Source organism: Urocampus carinirostris, chromosome 10, assembly GCF_059441175.1.
Source record: "Urocampus carinirostris isolate Australia breed hairy pipefish chromosome 10, RoL_Ucar_1.0, whole genome shotgun sequence".
Taxonomy (NCBI): Eukaryota; Metazoa; Chordata; class Actinopteri; order Syngnathiformes; family Syngnathidae; genus Urocampus; species Urocampus carinirostris.
Window position 1 is genome coordinate 2,238,453 of NC_142358.1, and position 25,903 is coordinate 2,264,355.

General features: G+C 40.8%; 1 protein-coding gene and 3 pseudogenes across 3 annotated transcripts in view; all 4 read right to left on the reverse strand.

Moving 5' to 3' along the window:
• Window positions 1-25,903, reverse strand: part of dclk1b (doublecortin-like kinase 1b) — a 76,070-nt gene that overhangs the window by 17,076 nt on the left and 33,091 nt on the right. Inside the window, exons 5-13 of one of the 3 annotated variants that reach the window (XM_088346503.1) lie at window positions 19,165-19,281; window positions 19,010-19,104; window positions 14,602-14,689; window positions 14,373-14,539; window positions 9,564-9,683; window positions 9,348-9,494; window positions 6,149-6,282; window positions 3,439-3,516; window positions 742-838 (exon numbers count right to left, since the gene is read on the reverse strand). In XM_088346503.1, coding sequence (XP_088202629.1) covers window positions 742-838; window positions 3,439-3,516; window positions 6,149-6,282; window positions 9,348-9,494; window positions 9,564-9,683; window positions 14,373-14,539; window positions 14,602-14,689; window positions 19,010-19,104; window positions 19,165-19,281 — 1,043 coding nt within the window. The remainder of the gene's footprint in view (window positions 1-741; window positions 839-3,438; window positions 3,517-6,148; window positions 6,283-9,347; window positions 9,495-9,563; window positions 9,684-14,372; window positions 14,540-14,601; window positions 14,690-19,009; window positions 19,105-19,164; window positions 19,282-25,903) is intronic. The other 2 variants (XM_088346504.1, XM_088346505.1) reach the window with 2 other exon arrangements.
• LOC148357473 (U2 spliceosomal RNA) lies at window positions 16,228-16,465 on the reverse strand (annotated as a pseudogene).
• On the reverse strand, window positions 16,494-16,727 carry LOC148357474 (U2 spliceosomal RNA; annotated as a pseudogene).
• Window positions 16,756-16,922, reverse strand: LOC148357475 (U2 spliceosomal RNA; annotated as a pseudogene).

The window sequence follows — 25,903 nt, forward strand, 5'->3', positions numbered from 1 at the left end:
TTGCGATTAACTCAGTGAGCAATTCTGTAATTGTTAGGCGAGGACCTCATTAACTGCATTTGTGCGATCAATCACAATTAAAAGCATCATTATTGTGCGATTAACTCAATGATTAATTCCCAAATTATTAAGTGTGTACCTTTTCTTACTTCACTTGTCCAATCAATCACAATTGAAGCTATAATTATTGTGCGATGAACTCCATTTTTTTTATTTGGCGACACCTTTTCAACTTCACAAGCTTTATAAAAAATGTAGTCAATGAAGACAATAGGATAGTGTTGACTTTTCAATTGGCAGTCGATCAAAGCAGCAGTTTGTTACATTTGACCACTTGAGGGAATTGTTGTCCAATGCAGACGAAAACCAGTGTCAATTGATCACTGTGTAGCAGCTAAATGCCAGACAAACATGGCGGCGACTACTAGGTATGGATTTCACTAGATAGATAGATAGATAGATAGATACTTTGTTCATCCCCGAAGGGAAATTCACATTTCCAGCAGCATCCCTGAGCTGAGAACAATCGACTATGTAGAGAAATACAAGTTTGTCCACCTATGATTTTTCTTTTACAAAAATGAACATTGGCATGATCGTTCCTGCATTATTGTCAGGTATTCAAATCATTTTTTTTAACTGAATGAACGTTTTTTTGTACCAATTGGAGACATTAAATATTACACACTGTCCCTTTAAAGCTAAGATAGTTATGAAAAGGTTTTCAGGGTTTTCAGCTACCTTGGCAGAGTCGGAAACACCATCCCAGTGTGACGAAGGGAAGTCCAGCTTGGCTTTCAGGATCTCTTGGAATTGTTTATCCTGCTCCTCATTGTTACTGTGCACAAGACAATTTTGGCAATTTTGTTTGCTTTTAGAAAATATCTTGAGGGAGAAAAAGTGAAGGGAAGTTAGGTTGAAGGTTATTTACCCTAACATGCTATCAAAAGTTACAAAATGAGAAGAATATAAAATCAAATAAGGTTAATAATTTACCACTTTTCCCACCATTTCCTTCTCTAGCCACTTGGCTGTAGGCCATAGCTCGCTGCTAGCCGTTACAGGTAGTTGAGAAAAGAGAGGCTTAATCTAAAGACCTTAAATACTTATGCTAATGCTAGCATATTTACATGACTGCTAAGCTGCCATTGCTAAAGTATTTGCAATACAGTAATGCCCAATATTAATTCATTCAAATTTGTTGCAAAAAATATAAAAATAATTTTGATAAAACTAAAATCATAACTTGGATGTATTTTTCATATATCGCCCACCCTTCTCTTTTATTTATTTATTCATATAAAGAAATGAGGGGCAGCACGGCGGCGCAATGGTTAGCGCGTGTGCAGCACAGTTCTGAGGTCATGAGATCGAACCTCCTGTGTGGGGTTTGCATGTTCTCCCCGTGCTTCCGTGGGTTTCCTCCGGGCACTCCGGTTTCCTCCCACATTCTAAAAACATGCATATCAGGTTAATTGGCCGGTCCAAATTGTCCCTAGGTATGAATGAGCTAGCAAATTGTCTGTCCCTGTGTGCCCTGCGACTGGCTGGTTACCAGTTCAAATTGGCCGGTCCAAATTGTCCCTAGGTATGAATGAGCTAGCAAATTGTCTGTCCCTGTGTGCCCTGCGACTGGCTGGCTACCAGTTCAGGGTGTCCCTCCCACTGCCCGAAGATAGCTGGGATGGCCTCCAGAACCCCCGCGACCCTACTGAGCATAAGCGGTGCAGATAATGGATGGATGGATGGATGGATAAAGAAATTAATAAATAGACACGGCAGAGTGGAACTCAACTTGAGCCGACACAAATATGTGTCCGAAATTAAAGTATATGGTTTGACCATTTATTTACAGATTGGTCAGTTACGAATAAAATCATCAGTTAAACAAAAAAACAAAATAAGACCATATTAAAGTAAATTTTTAAAAAAATGAGAAAATGAAATAACACTGTACATATCAAACTAAAAAGTGGAAATGTTTAAATCTAAACTTAAAACTCACTTCTACTCCATTGCATATGAATAACCTACACTTCTTGTCGGTTGAAAATAGTCTGTGTAATATAGTGTAACAATGTGTGAAGCCCTTTGAGACTCTGTGATTTAGGGCTATACAAATAAAAATGACTTGACTGGACTTGACTTGACTAAAAAAAATAATTACAAATATGAAATAAAACAATTACAAATAAAACGAATAATTTCACAATGCACAAATTAATTTAAAATCGATAAAATAAAATAAAAATAAAATAATTTAAAATAAAATGTATTTTTTATAATTAAATTTTAAAATACATTTTAAAAAATACATTACATACAAATCAAGTAAAAATACAAATACAGAAAAAATACATTGATAAAACATTTCGAAATAAAATTAAATATGTATGAAGAATGATGAATGTTTAAAGATGGGCTGCGTCATTTGAAAACTTGAGGCGGCAATCATGACTTTAAGCCAGGAGATGACAGCAAAGTAACACATGTTCTGCCTTTATTTAATAGACACGCATGAATAAACTATTCTTTTTTTCATCTTTTTGAGGGTTGGTTCTGCTCCAAACAGGCCTGAGGCGTGTTCAGGAGAGTGAGTGATTGCTATCGTGAGCTATCGCTAGCTTCTGAACGGCCAGTGATTATTGAGCGCTCGCGTGCCCGAGTAATCACGGGAGAAAGACCGCTCACTTTGATTTCCAACATGGCGTCGACAGTGCAGAAGATGGAGGATCTCACCCTGACGAGTGCTGTTGGCGATGTAATATATCGTCTTACATTGCCTGGTAATGTTTGTGAACAATGTTAGATGCACTCCCTTCCACTGCATTTAGGATAACCTTAACTGTGTCAATATGCGAACTGTCGCTCATATCAGCCAACTCGCTCAAAGCAAGCTGTAGAACGAAATCCATTGTACTGTCGTTGGCCATTTTGGATCAGTAAGGCAATCACAGTGAGCGATTACAACCGTTCAGCAGTGCGCGGCAAGCGATTAACAAGAGACTACATGTCTGATCACTCTCCTGAACACGCCTCTGATGAAAGTAAAATACAAGTACACACAATGGAAGATAAAGCATAAGGGTTCTTTAAACTCTGTTGTGAATTGTAGACACATCCTTAATAGAGGAAATATTTTTGTGGACCCCTTATACTACATACGCCACCTTTAATTAAAAAAAACTTGATAAATAAAACAATTAAAAATACAATCATAATTAGATTATTCAATATTCAAATCTAAATTGAAAAATATATAAATTAGAAAATATGAATAATAATTAAGAAAAAAAATGTCAGTTGCAGCCGTAGCACCAAAATTGGTAAAACGTGTTAAAATCCATAACTTACCCATCGGAAAAATGTTAAATAAACCAAATTGTTCCTGTAAAGAAAAAAGTAACATCACACTAATTGCAGCAAATTGGCACGCACCAATTGAACGGAGGAAAGCCACACAGCAGAATGTAAGTGATTACGCCTGCAGCCCAGATGTCCACTTTCAGGCCATACCTGCAAGGAAGTAGCCGCATTGTTAGGAACACAGGCAAGAAGTTTGTGGGGAATAAAGTACATTTTAGATTTGACTATCGTCAAATTTGGCTAAAAATTGTCTTATACAGTATTCAACTTCTTAGTGCACATAATATATACCAAGGGTCTTCAACGCTCACAGTTAAGTTGCCCGCAGACCCGTTCCTAAGTTGGCTCGCCAGTGCAGGGTCATTGTGATTTTCTAGTCAAATTTTGTTTTTATTGGTTGACTGAGTATATTCCACCCTATTTTTAATAAATAATCCGGCAATAACATAGTAGCAAAATAGTAGTAACATGATAAGTTGTTATTATAGAAATTCAAATAAGTTTTGTACTAAAAAAGAATATTTATTCATCGTTTTATTGGTTTATTTTACAGGAAATACAACAAACTAAATTTCAATTGATGTGCAAAACAAAATGTCAATTTTCTTAGCTTGTCACGGTCGCCATGGCTACCAGTCTGCCGCGCCCCCGAACTCAGCTGCGGCAGATCAGCTGATTGCTGGTCTGCTATTTAAGGCTGGGTTGTGGGTTTGGCGAGGGCTGGCTCATTATACACAATCCCGGTCTGTTATGCCTTGTCCTGCTTTAGTCTGTTATGCCTTGTCCTGTTGAGTTCGTGCCGGAGGAACTCTGTATTGTTCTGTTTTGTCCCGGAGTATTGGGCGACTTTTATTTTGTTAAATAAAACGTATGGATCGTTAAGCAATTGAGTTCTCCTTTCCTGCCTCCGTTCTGGTCCGGTCACCTTCCACTTCACCACGTCTCGTGACATAGCTAGCATTCTGGCTACCTTTTTCGCTTAGTAGCTAGTTATCTTCCTATATTTCCAGCTGTTTAGCAAACACCATAATTCATTATTCCTCTAAGCACAACAAGATGTCCTGGTCCTGAGGCAGCAAAGCAACCCCAGACCATCACACTGCCACCACCATGCTTTACTGTAGACATTGAATGAATGAATGCAACTTTATTTCGAACATGAGGAAACAAAATAAAACAAAACATCAAGTCAAAAAACAAAAACAATGTTAATGTAATATGTCCGAAAAGGAAAAGGAAGAAGCCAATGCTTTTTTAATCCTACCCTGAATAGTTGTGTCTTCCGGCTAGATCTCCTATGTATTTACAGAATACAACACCTCACGAATATAAATATTTACAAAGGTTCTGTAGATGCACAGTTACTTTTTCATTATCATTATCACAACCACCATCACTATTTTCACCGTCATCATCATTATTGCAATATTTTCACCAAACCATATAATAAGACTATCCATTATAATAACAAAAGATGTCATCGTGGCTCATTTATGGGGCGGCAGTAGCTCAGGAGGTAGAGCGATCGTTTTAGGATTGAGGGATCCCAGTTCGAATCCCGGCTTGTCCGTGTTACATGCCGAAGTGTCCTTGGGTAAGACACTTGAACCCCTAATACCCCCAATAAGCAGGTTAGCGCCTTACATGGCTGCAGAGATCACGGCCGCTATTGGGAAATGTGAAGCACAATGTAAAGCGCTTTGGGAAGTCATTGACTTGAAAAGCGCTATATAAATGCAGATCATTTCATTTCATTTCATTTCATGGTTACAATTGACTGTTTTTGGTGTGTATTGTCCATCACACAAAGTATCTTTGAACCGCCCCCAAGCAGTAGGATCACACTTTGCCAAGTGTCCTCATCTGTGCATTTAAAAGACAAGACATGGGAGCTTGAGCCAGATACATCCAGCATCAAAACCCCCACTTGTCTGCCCTAACTATAAGTTGTGCATGTGTGTCCTTTTTTGTTCTCATCCAAAGTTATCTCTATGTGATTGTATCTCAACCTTTTTTGTTTTTGTTTAGTTTTTACCATCATCACCAACATATTAATTCACGGCATTGATCTGTTTATAAATATAGATCTAGATTGTGATGAATTTGCATCATGTAATGGTGACAGCAATATAATAACAATAACGACGTTCAACAATAAGGATAAGAATAGTCGTAGTTGATGATAATAATAATGCAAGCTACACAGAGACATTGTCATATTTGTCAAATGCTGTGCCACTTTTACTCCAGATGTAACAAGCTGACAAAAAGTTCCAATTTTCACTCTATTCGCACAGAATGTTTCTCCAAAAGTCTTATAACAATAATAATAACAATAATAATAATAATAATCAAGATGCTTTTTGGCAAATGTGAGATGACTCTTTGTGTTCTTTTGTGACAACAGTGGTTTTTGCCTAGGAACTCTCCCATGGATGCCAGTTTTGGCCAGTGTCTTTTCTTATAATGGAGTTATAATAGGCCTCCATTTTGTTTGTACCTTAATTAATGGAACCAACAAGTCAACACTGTAATTTGTATTCCTTTGGGTTGTTTCTACGTGATATAAAATTATCTGAAACATTTATGAGTGAAAAATATGCCAAGACAGAATACTAGAAGTAGGCAAATACTTTTTCCCGGCATTGTACTTTGATGAATCGTTCAGGCGGTAGCGCTTCAAAATCACAAAATGGTGGCTGTCGAAAATAGTTCCACCAATAACCCAGACGCAAAAACTCGACAGAAAGTTCGAAAATCGTAAAATAACGTGAGGGCTCACCCTTTCCCAGAGACAATTTCCGGCGCTACGTATGTAGGCGTGCCGCACACAGTGTACAGGAAACCGTTGACAACTGTGGCCAGGCCAAAGTCGCCCAGCTTCAGAGATTTGCTGCCATCATGGTGTTGATATACCTTACATACCAAAACAAAATCAATACATTTGTTTGATTGAATCTCAAAAAAACATTATATTTTCATATTTTTAATAACATATCGAGTTCATATTTTTTAAGGTAATATAATATAACTTTGTATTCATACTCAACTATTTTCGATTTGTCATATTTTTTAATTTTTAAAATGACAATTAAATCAAATCAACTTCCATTTAGGGCAGCACGGCGGCGCAGTGGTTAGCGCGTGTGCGGCACAGTTCTAGGGCCTCGGGAACCTACTGTGTGGGTTCAAATCCAGCTACCGGACTTACTGTGCGGAGTTTGTATGTTCTTCCCGTGCTTGCGTGGGTTTCCTCTGGGCACTCCGGTTTCCTCCCACATTGCAAAGACATGCATTTCAGGTGAATTGGCCGGTCCAAAATTGTCCCTAGGTGTGAATGAGCGAGCGAGTTGTGTGTCCCTGTGTGCCATGTGATTGGCTGGCAACCAGTTCAGGGTGTTCCCTGCCCACTGCCCGATGATTGCTGGGATGGGCTCCAGCACCCTAGCGACCCTACTGAGTGCAGGATAAGTGCAGATGATGAGATGAGATGAGAACTTCCATTTAATTAAAAGAAGGTTTTGATTGAATGATTCAAATACTTGCGTGCAATATGTTCAGACGAGAATAACTGATTTCAAACAAGTTATTAAAAGGAATAAATATAGAAAAAAAATCATAAATATTGCTGATAATCAGCTTCAGCTTTGAGTAATTCAAAAGTAACTACGAGATCCTTATTATCGATTTCACCAATTACCAAATTTTGAAATTGTCGATTTAATCAAATTAATCTATTTAATTAACTAATTTACTCACTACCCTGAGATGGGCTGGCAACCAAGTGTTCAATGAACCGAATTTAGCTTGGATGGATTTCACCGCGCCTTAAGGGTAAGCCATTTTTAAATGGGTCAATAAATAATTATCTGATCAATTAATTACCTGTGTAATACACTTGTCAAATTAATGTGATTTATTCCACACTCCAAAACACATGTAATTCAATGAAAAATGCTATTAGAAATAAAAACAGGTACTAACTGTGTAAAATTGAAATGATAAATCAAAATTAACTAGGTAACTTGTCTGGTTACCAGTTCAGGGTGTCCCCTGGCCACGCGACCCTACTGAGAATAAGCATTGCCGATAATTGATGGATGGATGGATAGTTAACTTGTTAACTCACTGCCCTGTAATAGTCTAGCATGGTTGCAAACTGACCAAAGTCAGTTGAGATGGACACTGTGAGGATAAGCAGTTGGAATGAATCAACTACTTAAATACCTGTGTAATGATTATCTATTCAAAATAATTTATTACGCTCTACAAATTCAAAGAAAATTTTATATAAATTAAAATTGATTAAAATTCAAATGAATTAGTTAATTAATTAACTCACTGCCCTGCAATTGCCCAGGAACCTGTTGAAGCTGACAATAGTAGGTTGAGATGGATACTGTGAGGATAAGCAGCTGGAATGAATTAACTATTAAATTACCTGTGTAATGGTGAACTTTTCAAATTAATGTATTACTTCCCACAAATTTAAAGAAAGTTTTGATGGAAAATCTAAGTACTCCACCTACTCAGCAAATTTAAAATAGATTACAATTAAAATTAACTAGTTAACTTATTAAATTACCGCCCTAACATTGTAGTAAAACTATGCTTAAAATGTATTTTATTTTTTTCTTAAAAGGGTACTTATATGCATGCAATGGAGTTGCTACTGACGTCTGGTTGGGGATTAGTGGATGTAAGTCTTGATTTATTATTATTATTATTATTATTATTGCTATTATTATTATTATTATTATTATTATTATTATTATTATTATTATTCCATCGATCCATCCATTATCTGCACTGCTTATCCCCACTAGGGTCACGATGGTGCTGGAGCCCATCCAAGACGTCATCAGGCAGTGGGCTGTGGGCAGAGGACACCCTGAACTGGTTGCCAGCCCCTTGCAAAGTACACAGAGACAGACAACTCACAAGCTCATTCATGCCTGGGGACAATTTGGACCGGCCAATTAACCTGACATGTATGTTTTTTGACATGTTGGAGGAAACCGGAGTGCCTGGAGGAAACCCACACAGGCACGGGGAGGATGCGGTAACTGGACTTGAACCCTCAACCTCTGCGCCGTGGGGCTGCGCGCTTACTACCCAGCCTCTGTGCCGCCATTATTATCATTGTTATTATTATTATTATTATTATTGTTATTATTGTTGTTATTATTATTATTATTATGGATTTTATCAACATTATCATGAAAATTATCATCCTTACTATCATTTTTATTATTATGATTATCATGATCTTTACCATTGTTGTTTCCAGGGTTGGGTAGGGTTACTTTAACTTGATTACTTTCAATTACTTTTGGATTACTCCAATACCAAGTATGCTAATAAAAGACAAAAGAAACTAAATATGAATAAAATTACAAAATTTTGTGCAGGCTTGGGGAGTAACGGAATACATAGAACGGCAAAAAGGATGTTGGCAGGCTGTTTGGATTTATTTTCATTTTGTTTCTGTCGCATTTTATGTTAGTTTTGCTTGGAGATCAAAGAGATCAAAGCCAGGAGAGAAAGCTTACCACGTGATGTGAGTCATAATTTTATTCATATGTAGTTTATTTTGTCTTTTATTAGCATATTTGGTGTTCGAGTAATTACTTTTGTAATTGAAAGTAATCAAGTTAAAGTAACCCTACCCAACCCTGGCTGTTATTATTATTACTATTATTATCATTGTTATTACAGTATTATTACTTGTATTCTCATTACTATTGTTATTATTATTACTATAATTTTGTTTTCTACTTTGCACAAACTCATACATTGCAGATGAAAAATGAAAATACTGTGCATATGACCAATTATTATTATTATAATTATTATTACTATTATTTTTTGTATTATCATTACTATTATTATTATTATAATTTTGTTCTCTACTTTGTACAAATTCATGCATTGCAGAAAAAAATCTTTTTCTCATGCGCCTCATGTGTTTTTGCGTTCACCAGCAAGTTTTCTGGTTTGATGTCCCGGTGGACGATGCTAAGGCCGTGCAGGTATTTGATGGCGCTAGCCAAATTGAATAGCATACAGCTAGCATCTCGCTCTGTGTACTTATTGGACGAGGTGATGGCGTCAAAAAGGTCGCCGTCCTTCAATAAAAACAGAAAGTTATTATAAGACTTCAATCCTCGCCTTTGAAATGATGACTGATCTAATACCTTGACTAATTCCATGACCAGATAAATCTCATTGCCGGTTTCCATCTCCTCGATCAACAGGACGATGTTGGGATGTTTGACCCGCCGGAGGATGGACACTTCACTTTGGATCATGTGCTCCTGCATCGGACCAACATGCAAATAGACAATAGCTAAAAATAGCTTTACTTAAATGGATGGTGCGCAATAATTAGAGGTTTTTGCAGCTTAAACAAGAGCTAAATCGTGCACATGAGAGGAAGAGGCACTATAGAAGCCCAAATGGTACAAAAAAAACATTTCAACCAGCTGGAGTCAATCACAGCCAGCAACCACAAAAGACCGAGCATGTTGGATGTATCCTGAGTGACTGAAAAAAAACAATAGTTGGAGTTAGTCAGAGCTCGTTGGACTGGCTAACTTTTAACTCAAGAACAGAAGCTGGGAACCTATGGCTATGAGCCATATATTGAACATCTATTTTCATAAGAACATATGGCTCGGAGATTAAATTTCTGGCAGAACATTTCTGGCGGTCCAACTTGGTACAAGCAAAGACAAAATAATACTAAGGGTGCATTGGTTCCGTCCAGCATGTATAGGGCACTTTTTCAACAACAGTTTACAGACAGTTTGTCACACCAACTTACCCCGTTTTGGCAGCAGGTTCCTAAGGAATCCTTTGAATCGAAGCTCATTGAGCTAGGTATGTTCACTGTTGAGATACTTTATGATGAAAACCCACAAACGAACTGTAAACAGGTAAAAACGCAAGCAAACCACTCAGAGCAATTTGATTAGGTGAGCAGTAGAGGCACTCCCTTTCTTCTCTCACTCAGTGCAGTCTGCTCCGAAGGTAAATATTTTGCAAAATTAAATAAACTCGTATTTAATTCATAATTAATTTTGGATATATGTCTTTCCCCTCCATGACAGCACTATTTATTATTTTCAGACTAAGAAAACAATTACTTGTTAAATACCTCTTTAATAATCCATTGAATGGTCATTTCGGTTTTTAAATTATACTAGTTTCATTGGGCGGCACGGCGGTTAAAAGGTTAGCCAATCCCGTGGCACAGTTCTGAGGTCATGGGATAAACCAGCCTACCTGTGCGGAGTTTGCATGCTCTCCCCGGAGCTCGCGTACGTTTCCTCCAGGCACTCTGGTTTCCTCCCCCATTCCAAAAACATTCATGTCAGGTTAAATGGCCGGTTTAAATTGTCCCTAGGTGTGAATGAGCGAGTGAGTTGTCTGGCAACCGGTTGAGGGTGTCCGCTGCCCTGCACCTGAAGACAGCAAGGAACCCTACTGAAGATAAGCGGAGCAGATAATGGATGGATTGAATTTTTAATCAACCAACAAATACACATTTTACAGATAATATTCCGATTCAGATTCAGATATACTTTATTGTCATTCTTGGACCCACACAGTTTCCTTAAATATATAATAGATATATATATAAGATATAAATAATGTTGTCTGATTATCTTTATTTTTTAAATGATGTCATACTCAATATTCAATATCAATATCTTCCTGATATATCATGTTAGAGATATAAAAAAACATTATGTGTATTTTTGAATAATTCTGACAAGATTAGAATTTTTAAGAAAATCGTACTAAAACCAAAAAAAAAAAAAAGGCAATGCAAGCAGACACCTGAATTCTTTCTAATGCCCACGAAAGGAGTCTGTTGACTTTACAGTGGCCCTTAGCCAAAGCAAAGCTTTCCATGAGTCTGTGACGCGAAATAAGGCACAATGTACCTTTACAATGGGGAAGGTTCAAACAGAATTTTTTTGCTTGGATATCTTAAAAATGTTTGCACATTATGCTAAATCAGAGGTGGGCAAACTAAGGCCCAAATGAGAATGGAAGGAATGAAATGACAAGTACCTCTAATTGAAAAACAATGTGTCTACAACAAAAATAATAATAGAGATATACGGTACTTTAAAAATTCTACAATACTTTTACAAACCTAAATATCAAATCTAGTGCTTAAAAACAGGGACCCAATACAGTATTTTCCTGGCCCAGGTGTTGGTTTAAGATCAGGGGATGTTGAAATTGTAACCTGTGCAGCCCTTACTATGTTTGTGTACTGTAATGCTAAATCACCATGGAAGGGGGATTACCACTTGTGAGGCCCCCTTCTCAAGGTTTCTCTTTTTCCTCACGCTGAGTTGTTCCTTGCCCGCATGTTGGTTTAAGACAGACCTGGGCACTCCGGTCCTGGAGGGCCATACGTCCTGCCAGATTTTGAAGTTTGCTCTTCTTTAACTCAGGTGATACAAATTATAACCTCGTTAGCAAGCTAGCAAGTGCTCTTTAACGATACTGGTGATTGGAATCACCTGTATTGGATCAGAGAAACCTCAAAAATCATGCAGAACATACGGCCCTCCAGGACCGGAGTGCCCAAGTCTGGTTTAAGATCAGGTAATTGTGTAATTGTAATCCTGTGCAGTCCTTTGAGACATTTTTGTGATTAAGGGCTATACAAATAAATGTGAATTTACCTGAGTATATTATTATACTTCATTCTGAAAAGAAGAGATACTATAGAAATACTACAAAAATGCAACTACAGTAATATTACAAGAAATACTGTATGAAAAAAGATTCTACAAAATGCCTTTAGGGAAATACTACAAAAATACAGTAATAATCCATCCACCCATTATCTGCACCGCTTATTCTAAGTAGTGTCGCAGGGGCCCTGAAGCCCATCCAAGCTATCCTCGGGCAGTGGGCACTGGTTGCCAGCCACTTGCAGCGCAGACAGACAACTCACTCGCTCATTCAAACCTAGGGACAATTTGGACTGGCCAATGAACCTGACATGCATGTTTTTGGAATGTGGGAGGGAACCGGAGTGCCCGGAGGAAACCCACGCAAGCACGGGGAACACATGCAAACTCCACACATAAGGTTCGATTTAGTGACCTCAGAACTGTGCTGCCAGGCTGCCCTACTAGAATAATACTTTAATAAAAAATACTAACAGAGAAATATTATGACAGAAATAAAACTAAAATCCAACTACAGAAATATTACAACTTAAATACTACAGTAATACTAAACAAATAATACAGATTTACTACCAAAAATCAACTGTGGAATTACTACCAAAAATGCTAGTAATGCAATGATATACTACTACAGAAATATTAATAACACTGTTATTACACATAAAAAAAAAAATAAAGTGTATATGTTCAAAAGGGATGAGCCATTCTATTTGAATTGGCCCATCAGGAATGCATTGAGCCCAATCAATTTGCTGAGTCGTTAGCATGTTAGCATTACAATATTTTTTCAGCATAAAGAAGTTAGCATTTAGCCGTTAGCATCACTTTTTAGCATGTATCCGTTAGCATAACTCATCAACATGAGGCCATTAGCATAATTTGTAAATATGAAATCAAAGTCGTTACAATATTGCCATTACCAACATTTTTTACTATGAAGAAGTTAGTAATTGTTTACAACAAGGATATGCCTTGTGGAGGTCCAAAATTCACGTTCATTAGTAATAACACTGTTATTACACTTTAAAAACTTTTGAAATATACATGTTCAAATAGAATGGGCTGTTCGATTTGAGCCCATTCATTTAGCTAATTCGTTAGCATGTGTCTATTAGCATAATTTTTTAGCATGAAGCAGTTAGCATTTAGCCTTTAGCATCACTTTTTAGCATGTATCTGTTATCATAACTCAATAACACGAGGCCATTAGAATAATTTGTAAATATGAAGTCGTTAAAATATAGCCATTACCAAAATTTTTTAGCATGAAACAGTTAGTATTTAGCCGATAGCATCACTTATTAGCATGTATCCATTAGCATAACTCATCAACATGAGTCCATTAGCATAAATTGTAAATATGAAGTCGTTAAAATATTGCCATTACCAAAAATTTTTAGCATGAATAAGTTAGGGTTTAGCCGTTAGCATCACTTTTTAGTATGTAACCATTAGCATAACTCATCAACATGTATCCATTAGCATAATTTGTAAATATGAAGTCGTTAGAATATTGCCATTATGAAAAATTTTTAGCATGAAGAAGTTAGCATTTAGCTGTTAGCATCACTTTTGAGCATGTATCTGTTAGCATAACTCATAAACATAAGGCCATTAGCATAATTTGTAAATATGAATTCGTTAAAATATAGACATTACCAAAATGTTTTAGCATGAAGAAGTTGGCATTAAGCCGTTAGCATCCCTTTTTAGAATGTATCTGTCAGTATAACTCATTAACATGAGACCATTAGCAGAATTTGTAAATATGAAATCATTAAAATATAGCCATTACCTAAATTTTTTACCATCAAGAAGTTACCATTGCCGACAGTGTTTACAGCTAGCTTGCACTAATACTTGGGCTGGCTGTGCCAGCCCAACCCATTGCCTACGGTGTTACAGCTAGCTTGCGCAAATACTTGGGCTGGCGCAATAAGATCTCGGGGGATAATAGTTGTGCCTGCTTCAAAGGCACAATTACATTGCCCTGTACTTGGAGCGATCACAACTAACTAAAGAAATGGTACTACTAGAAAACTCAATATCCAATTTAGGGCTTACAACAGGGACCTAAAATGTTTTTGCTTTTATTGTGAGCATTTTAAAACTTATTTGATAAAATTAATATTTATATAAAATATGTAAAGAATGATAAAACATAGATGTCTGCATGTATTTTCTTGTCTTCAGGATTGGGCCCTATGTCCACATTTTTTAAGGCAATATGCCCCTGACTCCAAATAATTGCCCACCTCTGTGCTAATGGATAAATGTTTTTGGTACCTTTCCTCTGCACTTCTCCTTGCTGATGATTTTGAGGGCAAATTCTCTGCCTGTTGATCTCTCTACACATTCTCGCACCACAGCAAAGTTGCCACTGCCCAAAGTGCGCCCCACTTTGTAGCGCTCAGCGATAGAGGAGGGGACCACATGTTCATAAACAGGCTCAGCTGTGGACGAAGAGGAGCCGGAATAAAACCACCTTCATGCAAATGGTCTGGTTTAGTCTCACCTTTACTGCTGGGTCCGTCGCCTTCATCCATGGAGCTGCAAATCTTTGTGGATGCCAACGAGAGAGATGAGCTGCTGTGCTGCGATCCCTAAAATGACAAAAAAAGAGTGAGTGGCATCTCCATTGCAGGCGTGATTTTAGGTTCAGATATTTGGGAGTGCTGAGCACCCTGAGAATCTGGCTAATTAAAAACATTGTTTTTTATTTCATAATCTTTAAAAATTCAATCATGATAACATCTGAATTAAAATATTTTGCGAAAAGCTTCTTATTTTAAAGGTCAAATTTTATTTAATACATACAGTATAATGAATATTCGTTTTAAGGCAGATTTTATGAATTGAATGTTCCCTATTATGGCACTATTGGGCTTTGATAATAACATACTCTCATCGCAATACACCGGAGCATCCACAGACTCCGCCGCTATGCCGCAAGTGACACTAGCCGTGCTAAAAAGGAGAAGTGCTAGGATTCATATGGACTAAACCATTTTAAAGCAGGGGATTATTTCCGACGCTGTGTTGTTCACATTTTTGTTTTGTTTTTGTCAGGACCAGAACGGAGACAGGACCCACTTGCGTTACGTTTCTCTCAGTTTTATTGGAAGAAAGGAAAGGGTTGCACCCTCGATCCGGTCGCTGGTCGTGGGAAGCAGGTCGCTCTGAGCACAGAAGTGGGACATCCGTGGCGAGCAATGGCGTGTCGGGAACGGAAAAAAATGGGTCAGTAGCCGGGACAGGAGACCAGAAAACGTGGCCGGGATCAGAAACGAGTCGAAAGCCAGGAGAGGACAGTAGACGTAGTCAGGATCAAAAAACGGGTCGAAGCAACAAAGGAACAGACGGGAGCAAAAACAGGTGTGAGTCAGGGTCGAAAAAAAGCTGAGGTTCGCAGACGGACTGACAACAGGTGACAGAAGGGACTGGGTTTAAATAGTGACAGGGAGCCAATCAAAGTCCGAGGCAGGTGGCGCCAAAGGAGCAGGCAGAGGTGCATCACATCGGTAATCATGACAGTTTTACTTAATTTTTACTTTTTAGATAGTGTCTCTGCAAAATAGCCCCGCACACCATTTTAACATGCACTGCCCGACGCCGCTTGAGGGAATATTGGGGATAATAGATAGTGTTGTTCATTTTAGACAAAAAGAACAGAAAAAACAACCACACAAGACACACATTTGCTCTCTTGGGTCCTGCTCTCAGCAATAGTTAACCGGTGACAAAATCGTGCACTTCACTTTAGGTTGGCCAGAATGGCACGCCTCCTGAGAAAAGAACCTTCTGACAGTGCCATCTGGCAGCAGTAACCGATCGGGATAATGGATCACGTGTGCAGTGCACTTTTTAAAAATTTTATGCGAACAGCAAAAAAATAGTTGCCATGCCCGACAAAAGTGTGCACTGCCAATCCCCGTTCGCAGCAATAAGCAATCTGGAATAATGGACTGCTACCGCTCTATATTATATACATTCGGGGTTAAGGGTTATTGTTCTAGTTTTTTTTATTCATTATCGGTTATTGGTCAGTTCATAATAAGCTGTAAAGCTTAGGAGCTGGGACTCTTACTCTCAGCCAAGAGGCCAAGCTAAGGTCCTAGCCTTAAAGCCTTGCTGCAATCAATGCGAATGCACCGTTCCCGGAGGTACTGCATTACCGAGCCGATGCGCGGAGTGGGCAGAGCAAGCTCATATTCCATCTCCGAAATGCAAAAATCAAAGGTGGGGGGGGGGGGGGGTTTAAGGGTTATTGATCTATCTTCGTTATACATTATCCATTATCCGTTATCGGTCAGTTCATGATACGCTACAAAGCCTAGGACCCGGGACACTTACTCTCAGCCAAAAGGCCAAGCTAAGGTCCTAGTCCTAAAGCCATGCTGCGATCATTGCGAATGCACCGTTCCCGGAGGTACTGCAATACCGGGCCGATGCGTGGAGTGGACAGAGCAAGCTCATATTCCATCTCCGAAATGCAAAAATCAAAGGTGGGGGGGGGGTTTTAAGGGTTATTGATCTATCTTCGTTATACATTATCCATTATCCGTTATCGGTCAGTTCATGATACGCTACAAAGCCTAGGAGCCGGGACACTTACTCTCAGCCAAAAGGCCAAGCCAAGGTCCTAGCCCTAAAGCCTTGCGGCGATCATTGCGAATGCACCGTTCCCGGAGGTACTGCAATACCAGGCCGATGCGTGGAATGGACAGAGCAAGCTCATATTCCATCTCCGAATTGCAAAAATCAAAGCCGTGAAGGCCATATTAAGGTCCATAAAACAATTACAGATACATTTTACAAGTCAAAAACTATAGAAATGATCCCTAAAATCAAAGATAGTAGCCATCTCTTCCCAATTATATCAGAACCACAGGAGACATTCCAAACAGCAAATAATACCCGTTATTAAGCTATGATGCAGAATTCTAAAGTCGAGGTCTCATTGAAAGTAATCCAAGGAAACAAAATGGATTTTTCCAAAGTTAAGGGTGGGAATATATATAAATATATATGCACTATTGTCCGCTGTGACAACAGACAGATCTACCGGTAACTCAGCTTTACCACATTTCCCATCAGGCCGCGTTTTCTCCACCCCTTATTTTTGATTCGTCCGTAGAACACATAACAGAATAAATCTCTAAAATAAAAACATTACAAAAATATACAGTTGCAAATACATATTATACATGGTTACACATATTTAAGAAGAAAGACAGTACACCGAGAGAGTTTTCAAAGGTTTAATAATCATAACAATATAACTTTTATCCCAAACCGTGCCTTTGGCCTACAAAGCCTTTGGCGAAGCAGAGTGGCAAGAGAGCGGCGTGACCGGAGGAGGAAGCGAGGTTCAGCGAAGCAGAGTGGCAAGAGAGCGGCGTGACCGTAGGAGGAAGCGAGTTTGTCGGGCCGGGCTCACCGCTAGGTTAAAGGCTAAACCCTTAAAAACGCCTCTCCCATCCATTTTCCTCTCCAACCTTCGCTCTCTGGACAATAAACTGGACCATTTACAACTGGAAGTAACATCGAACCGCGAGATGATGAACTGCTGCGCTAAAATTCTGACGAAGACATGGTTAATCTTATCTATCCCGCCTGACGCTCAAGGAAACTGTGCGGGTCAGATGTATCGACATTTCGTTCTGTATGCACGTGTACACGAATGACAAAAAAGTAAATCTGAATCTGAATCTGAAAGGTACACCAACACGCTACTAGGATCACGCTCGCAATGTTTCAAACATACATGTGAAAAAAAAGCAACCCGTAAATGTGAAGTTCACGGCAACGCATCGGCCCGGTATTGCAGTACCTCCAGGAACGGTGCATTCACACTGATCGCTGCTTACCTCTGTGGCTAGGACCATGACTCAGCCTCTTGGCTGAGAGCAAGTGTCCCGGCCCCTTGGCTTTGTAGCGTATTATAAATTGACCGATGATTGATAAAGAATATAGAACCATAAACCTTACAAAATCCTCACTGTAAATCGTCTCGAACTTTCTTCTTACAACCATCACCATTAAGGTCAACTTCCTCAGTATCGGAACGTACCTTGACTTTACAGAAAATATATGCTAAAACTTAGAGATTGCATTCTTTCTTGATGCACATAATCAACTGGTCTCAATCTTTCCCATTCAATTCCTGTGCCGCTGGTGGCCGTTAGAAAAATTCCATTAATTAGCCGCTTCACTGAATAAGCCGCAGGGCTGAACATTTGGGAAAAAAGTAGCAGCTTATAGTCCGAAATTTACGGTAATAATCCTGATATTCTTTTATCCCTTTTCTCTTCATAGTCTCTTTATTTACCAGCTCGGTAGCCTTGATGGTAGGGCGCCCGCTCCGAGACTGGGATGTCGCTGGTTCAAGCCTCGGCCGAGTCATACCTAAGACTTACAACATTGGTACTCATTGCCTCCCTAGGCATTAAGGGTTGGAACTGGGGGGTTTGGTCACCTAATGACTCCCAACACAGCAGTTGGGTCTAAAATGGCTGCGCCCTGTTTGGCTGCGGCTGCATCCGCTCTCTACAATTAAACTGTACGGATCAGGTGTATTGACATTTCGTTCTGTGTGCATGGTTACAAAGAATGACAATAAAAGTAAATTCTATTAAATTCTATTCTATTACATATTTTACCCTGGAGTGCCATGTCTGATATTGCATACAATGTTTCACAACGTTGATATCCATGACAACAAAAATAATCATAATTCTAATATGTGATCAGGGAGAAAGGATCACAGCCACATAAGTGCAGTTCACTTTTTGGTGGACAGAATGACAAAAAGAAATGCCAGGCCCAACAAAAGTGCAGTGTGCCGTTCCCGCCTGCAGCAATATGCAATTGAGGAAAATTGAGGTATTACAGCATAAAAATTTAACACTTTATTTCCCTACCTGACGTCTTTTGAGGCTGGTTGGACTGGTGGGTGAAAGACAAGGCGATTTCCCAGATCGAGGGGTGGACATCTGACTGCCTGCAGTTCCGTTGGCTGGTAAAAACAAATTACTAGACTTCTCTTTCAACATGAATAAAATTAGTACGGCTTCACCTGAGCCGACTGAAGAAGGCGACTTGCTCCTCCGAGACAAGGCACCACTCCGTGAAGAAGGGCGACCGTGCACTGATGGAAGTCGACCGTAGGAAGATGATTTTGCAACTCTGCAGTCTAGAAAGTAAACAAGACAAAAAACACAACACAAGCATATGGTGATGTGGCAGAAATGTAAAAAAAAACTTTTGGGTGTACAGTGATTGTTCTGTAACCATGGTTAATTGGGACCAGGACCCCCCTGCAATATGTAAAAGTTCTGCGAAGTAACGCACCCCCTCAATTTCGTACAACGTACAAACTTTTTTTCGCAGCAAGGGTCAACATAAGACAAATTTTCTCTTTCAGCACCTGCTCTCAGTTGGCAAGGGGTAATGCATCACAATCAAAACAGTGCTTTTCATTTTAGGCAAGCCACAACCCTTCAGTAGACCAACACCAGCCAGAAGGCCCTAGGGAACTAATGGCCTAATTAGGCATAATTGAAACTATGGTATTTAAGTGCAACATTGACAGACAATCATTGTCAAATAGTTGAATGCTTTGCCCACCTGAAATATGTTAAAGAATGCACTCAACTGCCTCGCTGCTTTTTAGTATGACTATATAATTCTAGCATTGCCACTTTTGGATTGTGTTCTTGTAACCAGTTTTTTATTTCCCCCGTCATTACGAAGCGTCCTTTGTTGCCTTCTTCTTCCCTAAATTCTGTAAAATTGAACACGTGTTTTTGCATTTGGATCCTTTCTGCACATCATAATAAAACTGAAAAAAAGCGCTCTGCTGGCCCCTGCTCTCAGCAACAGTTGACTGGGGATAATAGATCACACCAGCACGATTGCAGTTCATTGTTTGTGGGACAGAATGGAAAAAAAAATTCTGCAAGGCAAGACAAAAATGCCCTCTGCCAGTGCCCGCTCACAGAAATATGCGACCAGGGATAATAGATCATGGCAGTTTACTTTTTGGTTGACAGACGGGCAAAACAAATTCTGCAAGGCCTGACTAAATGCGCTCTGCTGGCCCCTGCTTGCAGCAATAGGCAATCGGGGATGATAGATAACGGCCACAAATGTGCTTTTATCTTTAGGCAGGCCAAAACTTTAAGTCTTTTGACAAAAATGCATCCTGCTTTACCCAGTGACCAGAGATAATAAATTGCAGCATGACGAGTGCAGTTCACTAATTGGTGGAAAGAGAATGAAAATGTGCCACAAAGCCGGACAAAAATGAGCTATGACAGGCCCCGCTTGAAGCAATCGGCAAACGGGGATGATTATTGGTGTTGCACGGGTGCAGTTCTTTTTAGGTGAAAAGAAACGAAAAAAGAGCAACCACATTAATGTGCAGTTCATTTTAGGGAGGCCACAATGGCACACTTCAGCGGCCCATACTGAAAAAAAAGTGCACTGCAATCGTACGTCCAGTGTACTGGCAGTAAGCTTGAATATTTGTTTAATATTTCATATATGTGGGCTCTCCTCATCCTCCGCAGGAAGTACAGGCGCTGCTGTGCCCTCTTAACCAGTGATGCAGTGTTCACGGACCAGGTGAGTTTGTTTGTAATGTGCACCCCTAGGAACTTGATACTGCTGACAACCTCCACAGCCTTGTTGTTGATGCAAAGTGGGGCATGGTTGGGCTGGTTTTTCCTAAAGTCGACAATGATCTCTTTAGTTTTGTCAACATTCAGGACCAGGCTGTTGTCCCTGCACCAGGCCACCAACTGCTCCACCTCCTCTCTGTAGGCCAGGTCGTTGTCGTCCCTGATGAGGCCCACCACTGTTGTGTCGTCAGCATACTTCACGATATGGTTTGTGGCGGACCTAGGGACGCAGTCGTGTGTCATCAAGGTGAACAGCAAGGGGCTCAGGACACAGCCTTGGGGGGAGCCCGTGCTGAGGTAGATGACATCTGAGATGTTCTGACCTATCCGCTCTGTTTGGGGTCTGTCACTGAGGAAGTCCAGCAGCCAGTTCCGCAGGGGGGTGTTGAAACCCAGGAGTCTCATTTTGTCTACCAGATGTTGTGGGATGATGGTGTTGAATGCTGAACTGAAGTCCAGGAACAGCATCCGCACATGGGTGTTCTTCTCCTCTAGGTGTGTCAGGCTCAGGTGAAGCGCAGAGGAGATGGCATCCCTGGTGGAGGGGTTTGTCCGGTAGGCAAACTGAAAGGGGTCGAATGAGGAGGGGAGACTGGAGGTGATGTGCTCTTTAACCAGTCTCTCAAAGCACTTCATTATGATAGGAGTCAGTGCAACGGGCCGGTAATCGTTGAATGATAAGATCTGGGGTTTCTTTGGCACAGGGATGATGTTGGCCATTTTGAAGCATGATGGTACTTTGGCTTGGTCTAGCGAGGTGTTGAAAATGTCTGTTAGTACACAAGCCAGCTGATCGGCGCACTCCCTAAGTATCCGCCCAGGAATGTTGTCCGGGCCTGGAGCCTTCCTTGTGTTGACCCTTCTCAGGGTCTTTCTCACGTCGGTTGAGTCCAGGTGGAGTGCTCTTTTGTCCTGATTTGGAACCGCTTTCACTGCAGGGGTGCCGTTTTGTGCCTCGAACCTTCCAAAGAATTTGTTGAGGTCATTCAGAAAGTCCATGCTAGTGTCCTGCACTGGGGCGGTGGTTGGCTTGTATTTGGTGATGGCCTGAATGCCTTTCCACATATCCCTGGTGTTGGTTGTATTGAGGAAACGTTCCTGGATTTTTTGACTGTGCGTTCGCTTTGCTAGTCTGATAGCACGGTTCAGGTTAGCCCCCGCTGATCTCAGCGCCTCCTTGTCACCAGATTTAAAGGCAAGGTTCCGTACTTTTAGTTGTTTGCGTATCTCAGCAGTCATCCAGGGCTTCTGATTGGCACGGGTGCATATAGTTTTGGTCTTGCTGACGTCTTCTGCGCATTTACTGATATAGGCTGACACAGAAATGGCGTACTCATCTATATTTATTTTGTTGTTGTAAGTGGCAGCCAATTTAAACATGTCCCAATCAGTGCAATCAAAGCAGTCCTGTAGTGCCTCCATTGCCCCCTCAGACCACACCCTCACCTGCTTCACTGTTGGTTTTTCTCTGGTCAGCAGGGGCTTGTCTGTTGGAATTAGCATAACAGAGAGGTGATCTGATGAGCCAAGGTGGGGGCGGGGGGCTGCTTTATATGCACCTTTGATGTTTGTGTAGGCCAGGTCTAATGTGTTCCTACCTCTTGTAGCAAAATTTACATGCTGATGGAAATGCGGGAGAACTGTTTTCATACTGGCCTGGTTAAAGTCCCCCGCCGCAATAAAAATGCACTCGGTGTAAGCATGCTGCAGTTCACTCACAGTTCGGTAGAGAACGTCCATTGCCTCCTTCGTATTAGCGCTGGGGGGCACGTACACGGCAGTAATGATGGTCGCGCTAAACTCCCTCGGTAGGTAGAAGGGTCTGCAGATCACCGTCAAAAGTTCAATGTCTCGTGAGCAGTGATTCGAGATTATCTTCGCATTTCTACACCAGTTGTTGTTTGTATAAATGCATAGACCGCCACCCTTGCTTTTGCCGGTGAGCTCGCCGCTTCTATCAGCGCGGAAAGCAGTTAGCCCCACAATGCTAACAGCGTCATTCGGGATAGATGAGTTTAGCCATGTCTCCGTCAGAATTAAAGCACAACAGTTCGTCAACTCGCGGTTCGATGTGAATTCCACTTGTAAATGGTCCAGTTTGTTGTCCAGGGAGCGGACGTTGGATAGGAAAATGGATGGTAGAGGCGTTTTGAAGGGTTTGGCCTTCATCCGAGCTGTTAGCCCGGCCCGACAACCTCGTTTCCTTCCCCGGTCACAGCGCTTCCGCTTGCCACTTTTACTCGCTGCTTTGTAGGCCGCTGTGTTCTGTTGACGTAGCACTCCGAGGCTAAGTAAACACTCCAGAGTGATCGTCGAAATTTGCGCTGGATTTCTGGATGTTCGCATATCCAGCAAAAAACTGCGATCGTATATTAATCTGCAGTTAGAGTTGTCTTTGTTCGCCCTCATAAACTTCGAAGATTGGGGTTTTTGACCACAATGTGAGAAACTGTCGGGAGCAGATGCAGCCGCAGCCATACATACACGTGTACTAGAATGACAATAAAGTAGATCTGAATCTGAATCTGAATCTGAATATATATATATTGCCAGTTGATCCCTGAGGCCAAGGAAAGCAAAGGAGACTTAACAGTCGTCTGGCTAGACTTGGCCAAAGCATATGGGTCAATTCCACATGATGTCATCAAAACTGCTATGGAGCATTACCGTATCCCACAGCACATAAGGAGAATGATCACCTCCTGCTTCAGGGGATTCAAGTTTTGGTTCCAAACCACTCAGTTTACCACCCAATGGCAAGACATGGAGAAGGGGATCATCAAGGATTGCACCATCACCCCCATTCTGTTTGTTATGGGCATGAATCTACTCATCACTGCCGCGGTGAACAAGACCAGAGGGCCGATGACAAGGTCTGGCATATGTCAACCTCCATTGAGACGCTTAATGGACGACCTCACTATTACAGCAGTAACCCATGTGCAAGCAAGATGGATCCTGAAGGCACTCGGTGCACTGGCTTACATCTTGGAGCAGGAAAGGCAGAAGAAGCACCAACCTCAACCCAGTCCAATACATTCCATCCAGTTCGTCAGGGAAGAGGAGAAACCTGCACCCTCTAAGAACACCAAGAAGAGCCTCCCACACAGTACAGTGACAAGGGATGGCAGACCTGGCTATTCCCAATAGAGGTCGGGTGCAGGGGCTTCCCAGCACAGTCTGTATGGGACACATTAACAGCTCTGGGAATAAGTGGAAGGGAGAGGAAGGCAGCCGCCCATAGGGTGGGGGAAGCCGCTGAGAGAGCCTCTTGCTGGCTCTGGAGTATGAGAGAGGAGTTTACCGGGGGATCAGGAGAAGATGGGCAATGACTGGCCATCACTGCCGGCCCGCCAACTCGAGAGCGTTGTGCTTAAAGGTCGAAACGCCCGGTGACGGTTGGCCACCACCTGACGACATCTTCTCCTGGAAGGCTACAGTCACTATTTGAGTGACTGCAAAAGTTGCACTGATTACAAGTGTATGTAATTGTATATATACAGTACATCCGGAAAGTATTCACAGCGCTTCACTTTTTCCACATTTTGTTATGTTACAGCCTCATTTCAAATTGTATTAATTTAATCTCTTATTTTAAAATTCTACACAAAATTCTCCATTATGACAATGTGAAAAAGTTTTTTTTTTACTTTTTTGAATTTATTAAAAATAGAAAACTAAGAAATCACATTTACATAAGTGTTCACAGCCTTTGCTTAATACTTTGTTGATTCACCTTTGGCAGCAAATACAGCCTCAAGTCTTTTTGAATATGATCCCACAAGTTTAGCACACCTATCTTTAGGCAGTTTTGCCCATTCTTCTTTGCAATAAGGCTCAAGCTCAATCAGGTTGGATGGGAGACGTTTGTGCACAGCCATTTTCAGATCTCTCCAGAGATGTTCGATCGGATTCAAGTATGGACTCTGGCTGGGCCACTCCAGGACATTCACGGAGTGGTTCTGAAGCCAATCTTTTGAGATTTTGGCTCTGTGCTTTGGGTCGTTGTCCTGCTGAAAAATGAACCTTCGCCCCAGCCTGAGGTCAAGAGCGCTCTGGAGCAGGTTTTTATCCAGGATATCTCTATATATTGCTGCATACATTTTTCCTTCTATCCTGACTAGTCTGCCAGTTCCTGCTGCTGAAAAACATCCCCACAGCATGATGCTGCCACCACCATGCTTCACTGTAGGGATGGTATTGGCCTGGTGATGATCGGTGCCTGGTTTCCTCCAAACATGGCGCCTGGTATTCACCAAAGAGTTTAATCTTTGTCTCATCAGACCAGAGAATTTTGTTTCTCATGGTCTGAGAGTCATTCAGGTGCTTTTTGGCAAATTCCAGACGGGCTTCCATGCTCCTTTTACTAAGGAGTGGCTTTTGTCTGGCCACTCTACCATACAGGCCTGATTGGTGGATTGCTGCAGAGATGGTTGTCCTTCTGGAAGGCTCTCCTCTCTCCACAGAGGAACGCTGGGGCTCTGACAGAGTGACCATCGGGTTCTTGGTCACTTCCCTGACTAAGGCCCTTCTTCCCCGATCGCTCAGTTTAGAAGGGCGGCCAGCTCTAGGAAGAGTCCTGGTGCTTCCAAATGTCTTCCATTTACGAATAATGGAGGCCACTGTGCTCATTGGGACCTTCAAAGCAGCAGAATTTTTTCTGTATCCTTCCCCAGATTTGTGCCTCAAGACAATCCTGTCTCCCAGGTCTACAGACAGTTCTTTTGACTTTATATTTGGTGTTTGTGCTCTGACATGCACACTCAACCATGGGACCTTACACAGACAGGTGTGTGCCTTTTCAAATCATGTCCAATCAACTGAATTTACTGCAGGTGGACTCCAATTAAGCTGTAGAATGATCTCAAAGATGATCAGTGGAAAAAGATGCACCTGAGCTCGATTTTGAGCTTCATGGCAAAGGCTGTGAATACTTATGTAAATGTGATTTCATAGTTTTCTGTTTTTAATAAATTCCAAAAAAGGAAAAAAAAACTTTTTCACATTGTCATAATGGAGTATTTTGTGTAGAATTTTGAGATAAGAGATTAAATTAATACAATTTGGAATGAGGCTGTAACATAACAAAATGTGGAAAAAGTGAAGCGCTGTGAATACTTTCCGGATGCACTG